Source organism: Morone saxatilis, unplaced genomic scaffold (genome assembly GCF_004916995.1).
Source record: "Morone saxatilis isolate NCDOM2014 unplaced genomic scaffold, NCSU_SB_2.0 Contig8, whole genome shotgun sequence".
Lineage (NCBI taxonomy): Eukaryota > Metazoa > Chordata > Actinopteri > Moronidae > Morone > Morone saxatilis.
This window is the reverse complement of record NW_023340257.1, coordinates 8,197,822-8,205,474: the sequence shown is the minus strand read 5'-3', so window position 1 is coordinate 8,205,474 and position 7,653 is coordinate 8,197,822. Positions and strand designations below refer to the sequence as shown.

Genomic DNA, 7,653 nt, shown 5'->3' with positions numbered 1-7,653 from the left:
GTTTATACTAAACAGTAATAAGCCATTATATTCAATTTTATGTGTATGAGGCAGAAATAAAAGGATGGATTTATTACCATAAACTGACAACAGACAACATATCCCCGGTAATCTTCCAATTGTATCACACTTATAACAGAAGTGAATTTAAGATAAAATATGGTAGTGCAGCAAAAAAAAGAAATTAAAAAAAATGAAGCATTCAATGGAGTCTGTTTCAAGCAGGCATGAATAACTGCTAAATATGTGCTTCGTTCTATGACAGCTAAACACAGTCATTACCATTTGGGAAACCATAGCTTCTGGGTAGACCTACTCACACACCCATGGTTTCTGAGCAAAATGGAATATGAATGTCAAAATAAAAAGAAGATTTGAGGGGTTTTGTTAGATCCGAGTGATTTCCGACTCTCATACATTTGGCCCCATTCTTATGTCTATTGCAGTTCTACGCTGTCTTTTCTGCAGCCTTCTCTCTGTCATAGATGTTTAAATCTACATTACATACTTCCCTCAGCTGAAAGGAGGGATTTTTCAGCCCATTCCTTTTGTAGCTATTGTTTAATAAATCTAATCAGTCTCAGTCTTCATTCTTGGATTGGTTGCCAATGGTGTCAGGATGCAGGGTGGAATACAAATATACAAACATTTATTTGGATTTATTTTTATATTGAGGTCAGTTGATACTGATTTCATATTGAAAGATATATTTAGAAAGAAATCCCAGCTCATAACTATAAATCAAGAACGAACATATTTATTTGTAGCATGCCTGACTAGTTACCATATATTATGCATCAGGAAAGAAATGCATTACTTTGGGAAGACCAGTATCTTTTTACAAGTACTTACGCACGACCAAAATGACCTTTTCCCTAATTCATGGCCTGGTCAAGCTTTTTAAAAGAAGTCAGCATGACAGAAGAGCTGGGAAGACTTGAAGAGTACTGACAGAATGCACATCATGACAGGTAATGTGTCACTTCAAGACAGAATATAACTGACAGATATAAACCCCAGTTTATATAGTTAGGCAGTGATTTTGATTTATGTAATTTATGTAATTCTGAAGAAGTAGACAGTAGTTTTACAGCAAAGACTGAAGATGTAGGATAATAGGGGTTTTGTGTTTTGTGTATGTTTGCATTAGTATTTACTTGTGAACATTTGTCATATGTGTATGTGATTTCTCCAGTCAAGCAGCGGGGTGTATGGGCTATATTGCTCTGGCCCTACCTGCTTACCGTTAGCATCCCACTGGACTGTAGGGAAGAGCAGAGTAGCCTCTCCCGCTGCCCTTCCATCTCCCAAGAGAAACTTCTAGACCGAGTCATCCAGCATGCTGAGCTAATATACCGCGTCTCAGAAGAATCATGCTCTTTGTTTGTAAGTAACACCAAAATGAATCTATCCATTTCTGTGCTGTATTGGAATTATTATTTTTTTTTTTACTGTTTAACAGACCATTTGTATCCACAGTCTCTGACAGATGTGGTAAAGGAATACATTTAGCATTGAAACGCCTCAGGAGATCTAACTAACTAAATCTCTCTTCACTGAGTAGCACATGATGTGCACATGTCATGGCTTTGAGGTGGGAAAGCACGATGATAGGTCTGTAATAGTAGTCATTGAGTCCTGAGTTACTTGGTTTTTTGGGGAGGGGGATGATAGTGGAGGCTTTGAATCAGGCTGGTACATGACATGTATCCAGTCAGGTGTTGAAGATGTCAGTGAATACTGGAGAGTATAGCTGATCAGCACATATGGTCAGAGGACAAAGGACACAGTTGTGGAGTTGCAGGGTGGGTAGCAGGTGAAGGGTATCATAAGGGATGGTTTTAGGACTGTCCCATTGTCTTTCAAACTGCAAGGCAATGTAAGAAAATCTATTAACTAAAGGGGAAATAATCTTATCAGTTGAGTTGAGCATGAGTTTTCAAGAATATCTTTATGAAATGTGAAATCAGCATTTTGAAAAGCAGTGCTGGAGAAACGCAGCCTCAGGCAAAGGCTGCAGAGACAGAATGCAATGCAATGCAGAATATTGCATTTGAGAAGCTGTATAATATCACTTTTCATATGGAACTAAAACAAAATGATGTAATGAAATATAAATTTATCCTGAAAGCAGTTAAATGTTTTCTTACATGTTAGTGCTAAAAAGTGCTTAAAAAGACGTGCCTCTACAGTATAGTCTCAGCTATATTATTTTTTATCATCAAATCTAGCATGCAATCTAGCAACACTTGGAATGATTTCTACAATGAGGGCAAAATGACTTTTTGTTGGTCTTTCGCACAATATTCTGGACCAAGAGCACTGACACTTTCTGTTATATATTATGTGTTATTTGCTTTTGATTCTGACATGATCATCGCCTCACTGCCAGGCTTCAAAGTAATCTTCTATCTCTCTTCTGAGCCAAAGATGTTTTATTGAAGAAGCAGGCCTACAGTGGAGTAATACGAATGTGATAATGATATACTGCTGCAGTGAGAGGACAGGTTTTGCAGCCTGTTGAATCCCCTTTACTCTGAGGCTCGAGATCCAAAATGGTCTTTGAAATGGGATGATGTAGGGCTTGTTACTGAGAAGACCCTGCATGGGGTCCAGAGATAAGAACATGCTGGAGAACAAAATGTGTCTCTGCCGTGTCTCCAGTGGCCAAGATTGGCAAAGCTTTTGTCATTGTTTTCCTGTGACTTTCTGTGTGTCTTCCACCGTGTTCTTGCAATTCTATATCTAAGAGAACCAAAGGTTTTCAAATCAGTTTTTTAAAAAGGAATTTTAGGGTTGGAGTGTAACCATTTTAGGATATTGCCTAAAACCAACAAAATTCCCAAAACAAACAGATCTGAATACAGCTGCTTATAACCAGTTTTGAACATATAGAGTAAGCTAAAAAAAACAAAAAGAATAAGCTTTAATTGTATACACTAATGACAAAGGTTGAGGATAAATGGGTCAGTCACTCAAAATCATATTGTATTGTGACAAAAATATGTATATGTAAAATGTATGTAACAAATGAATGTATATGTATGTGAACATGGACACTTTTTCCTTTGCTGTTCCTTTTTCCCATGCTTGTATGGATTGTAGGAGGAGATGTTTGTCCCGTTCCCATTGCAGCTCCAGAGGAACCAAGCTGGTTATGCATGCATCACCAAAGCCTTACCCATCCCCAGCTCCAAAAGTGAAATCCAGCAAATATCTGTAAGTACATGACTGCTGATCACTGCAGGATTTTTGATTTCCCTTGTTAGAGCTTTGGTCTTAATCTGTTAAGAATAGTAATACTGTGCACCTCTGATTTTGTGTGTCACTGTATATGTGAGTACAGACGAAGTTTCATTCTGTGAGTGTTTGTATGTAAGGAAATGAAATACAAATATAGGTTGCGTGTGCTTATGTCAGTGCATGGATCTGTGTTTGTGTGTCCGTCTTTTCTGTGCATGTGAGTGTTGGCATGCACATGTCTGCTCACAAATCACTCTGAATCTGCAGTGGTGCTAATAGCCCGAGCTTTATTTTCTTTTAATAACAATCACGAAATGTGCAAGTGAACCTCCCCTCTGTATAATTCTTGCTGTCAGCTGATGAATGATGATATGTTTGCACAAATTACAATGAAAGTTCCTCAAATTTCAGAAATACACTTGCCTGTATTAGGTTTCAAGCATTTGTCAGTGCCTACTGAGGTTTTGACTACTGTCCAACAGGGCACAGCTTTTTTTAGGCCAACGGTCAGCTTGATGAACATGGTGGAAACTCGATTGAGACACTCAGTAAAAGGCCAATGAAGGGTGATTTGGCTGAACTGTAATCTGGTTAATGTGAAGTTCTACAATAATCCCTCTTCAACTAACAGACAGAGGAGTATAGATGGCAAGAGCAATTTCTTTAAGGTCTAATTTTTAGCAACATAGACATGCTGGTTGAAAGTCATGTCATCACTACAGTAGTAAATGTGATCCTTGAAATATATATATACATTTTCTTTCTGTTAATAATTTATCCTTTGCCCTTTTCGGTTGAAATGTTGTCTGCTCTGTGGTTTAATGGCCATTTGTGTGGCAGTCATTGGCTCTTGCTGTAGAGTCTGCTCTGCTTAGGGGCATTTAGGTAGGTTCAACTGCTTCTTCACCCATGACATTTCAACCGCTTGAGTTGTTGCTAAATGTTTTGTAGCTGACAAGCCCTTGATCCGAGTGTTATTAAGACCATTTTGAGTACTTCTATTCATTACTACCTTCTGAAGTGCAAATGGCTGCTATTCATCACAGATAAAAACATTCCAACACAGAGCAAAGTCAGTTCTACTGTTAGCTGTGTCATGTTTTGTTGGGTTGTGTAATGTTGTCTAGTGGATTTTCTATATTTTCTTTATATTTAAGGACAACTTTGTTCATTTTGTCAGTTATGTTTAGTTTTTCTTCATTCACTTCTTTCAACTCTTCATGTGTGTACCCCACAGGACAAATGGTTGCTCCACTCTGTGCTGATGCTGGTTCAGTCGTGGATCGAGCCTTTGGTCTACCTGCAGACCACAATGGATCGCTATGATGGCGCTCCTGAAATGCTGCTTAACAAGACCAAGTGGGTGTCTGAGAAACTGATCAGTCTGGAGCAAGGGGTGGTGGTCCTCATCAAGAAGGTGTGTCAAATCACATTTATGGATTACTGTTACACAATGTACCCACGTTTAAATGATTATGGGATACCAGAACTTTACTTAATCTTTCACTTCAAAACCATATGTATACTGTTTTCTTAACATTTCTGCTATGTTTCCAAATATGTGCTGTGCAGATGCTGGATGAGGGAATGATGACCACAACATACAGTGAGCAAGGCCTATTCCAGTATGATGTGCCACCAGAGATGCTGGAATCTGTTATGAGAGACTACACCTTACTCAGCTGCTTCAAGAAAGACGCCCATAAGATGGAGATTTTGCTCAAGCTTCTCAAGTGTCGACAAACTGACACATACAACTGTGCATAAAACATAAAGCGCAGCCTTTAAATAATACAGTGTTTAGCTTTAAATTAATTCCTAAGGTCGGTAGCTATCCACTTATAGACATGACCATGCCTTAGGCGATTCAGCCTTGCTTGCAATGCAGTACATTCTTTATTGATTGTTTTGGAACACCTTCACACAAAACTAAGTAGGTGTAATGCTGTGCCCTTTCTTCAACATACTGCATGTTATATTTCCCTGCTCAGTTGTTATTTTAACCTGGCAAAGGCAACAGAGGGCAAACTCCCAAAAGATTATTTGCGTGTCGAGCTGTCAAAGAAATCTGCATATCCTGCCATTGATTTCCATTTCCTTTGTTCTTAACTGAGTTTGTATTCCTCGCTGGCTCTGGCAGTGTTTTGATTATTCCCACGGCCCCCAGAGTATTGAGTGAGACTCCCTTTTTAAATGGAGCTGGTTTCACTTCTGCATTATTGAAATGAAACACTTTCACCGGAGACGGGAGTCAAACAGAGAGCAATCACTACTTTAAAAAAGAGACACATTTTGATTGGTGAAAGAGAGTGTGAGGGAGACAGAGACAGAGAACAAATAACAGCTAAAATGAAATATGTGGAGTTTTTGGCTACACACAGGTTTAGATTTTTTGAATGCTCATGAAAGAATCATAATTATGAATATTCACTTTAAATTACAAGGGCATATGCAGTTTAAATTTTAATTTTTAGATATTATGAAGTATATGCAAGATATACTTTTTAGTACTTTCACATGTAAATAGAAGAGGCCCAATGTACTGTGAAAACCTGTCAAATGCTGCTGATTTAAGGCGCTAATAAAGCAAGTTGCAGAAAAAAAAAACCATTGTTTGGTATTTATTTTGAGTGAACAAGTGAGTGAGTGAGTGAGTGAGTATCTTTATCCCACTTATTCTTCAGTAAGTGGGATAAAGTTTCTCCAAAGTCAACATATAATCAAGTGCAATTTCTCTGCTCTCAATTCTGGCCTTAACACCCCCAAACAGAAGAGGGCAGCAGTGCTCTTTTATGAAAGTTAACTTAATCACTATATTGTCTGATCAAAATACCATACATTTTATCGTACAGCATCTTCACTAAACTACAATGCACTGGATCGGTGAGGAGAAAATGAAATTGGTGCATATTTTCTCATAAGGAGGGAAAAACCACTAACTTTAACTCATATAACGCTAATTCCTCTTTTAACTTCTTTAGATATTTAAGACACAAAATGTGGGATTAATGGAGTACATGGGGCACATATAAATCCACATATAGATCCACAGTGACATATATAAAAACAACATACTGTCTCAAATATCTTGATCCAGGTCATCAGCAGCCAAAGAAAGCACCTGCAGTAGTTATCCCAGTTATAGTTAATAGGCTTGAAAATTGACAGGCTGCATTGTTCCACCACACCATAAGACAGGCAAACAATAAAGGAAGCAGTTGCCACAAGCATTTTCCCTTATTTTTTTCATTGATCTCTCATTCTTTTCCCACTCTCTTGAGTGTCCTGCTACATCCTCTGCTCTTCCATCTTCTGTACCTATATCAGAATATGTAAATCAGCCCTTTCCACGGTGAGTCGGGTGTCAGCGTAGAAAGGTGGTGTCGTGTGGTGTGGGTGGATGTTGAGGCAGGATGTGGTAAGGGGGCCTAGTGTCAGCAATGTCAGGTTCAGCTTCCTGTGGTCTAATCACTTCAGTATGGGGGCTCAGAGGAGATTGGGCAGCCTCTCTTCTGCTCTGCAGGGCTGCAGCTTCACAGCCTCAACCTTGTAGTGCAACCCTCACCTTACCTCGTTTGGTTCCTGACAACACGCAAGTAATCATAAGCAAAGTAAAGCCCTGTGCCCTCACCCACTTCTCAAGCTTTGAGGCCATAAATATTAAAAAATTGGCTATAAGTAGTAAGAGGAGGGAGGGGATCAGAGGAGGGAGAGAAAGATGTTAGAGGGTGGAAAGGGAAAGAAGGACACAGGGGTGAAGGGAGGGGTGTGGGGCCCGGGTGATTTCACAGTCTAACTATTATAACCTGAGGAAAGGAAATCTAGACTGCTGGGATGCATAAGTGGAGCAGAGGAGGCAGACAGAGAAGGAGAGGGAGAGGAACAGAGCAGGAAATGTAAAGAAAACGTACTAAGAGTAGGAGGCAAAGAGAGGTAAAGAGGGCAGTTGTTTCTTATTTTTCCCTCTGCGGTGATGTGAAATGTGTCAATCAAAAAGAGAGAAAAATATGACAGAAATGACAGAGGGAAAGATATAAGCAAAATGACTGGGAAAGAGTCAGAGCACAGCTCTGAGCAGTGTGACATGCAGGGAAGGAGGTTGGATCTGGAGAGAAAATGGATGGCTGGAAGGCAGGTACGCAGCCAGAGGAGTTGGTGAAGTGGTGTTGGCTTAATATGAAACCGAGACACAAAGTACGAAGTCCTTGAGCCTCCACTGGCTCATCTGGCTCCCACACTGTTGTTTTGCTTTCATTTGTGGTGCAAAATGACAGCTTGGACCGACCTAAAACAGTCTAACAGCTCCTGTATGATTCCCCACATTGAAAACCATGTAGCAACGGCTCTGTTTCTTTCATTCCTCCTCGTTTTCTTTAATGACATATTTAGGCGTAGCAAGAACTTGTCACG

At 39.5% G+C, this 7,653-nt stretch overlaps 1 protein-coding gene across 1 annotated transcript; it reads left to right on the top strand.

The window, feature by feature from the left end:
* Positions 1 to 955: 955 nt before the first annotated feature.
* Positions 956 to 5,010, top strand: smtla (somatolactin alpha). The gene is made up of 5 exons (XM_035680251.1): positions 956 to 971; positions 1,196 to 1,386; positions 3,106 to 3,219; positions 4,481 to 4,660; positions 4,816 to 5,010. The coding sequence occupies exons 1-5, from the start codon at positions 956 to 958 to the stop codon at positions 5,008 to 5,010; spliced, it is 696 nt and encodes a 231-aa protein (XP_035536144.1).
* The last annotated feature ends 2,643 nt before the right edge of the window (positions 5,011 to 7,653 follow it).

Coding starts and splice junctions, on each gene's coding strand:
- smtla (XM_035680251.1), top strand. Junction 1,387..3,105: donor AAGAATCATGCTCTTTGTTT/GTAAGTAACACC, acceptor TATGGATTGTAG/GAGGAGATGTTTGTCCCGTT. Junction 4,661..4,815: donor TGGTGGTCCTCATCAAGAAG/GTGTGTCAAATC, acceptor TGTGCTGTGCAG/ATGCTGGATGAGGGAATGAT.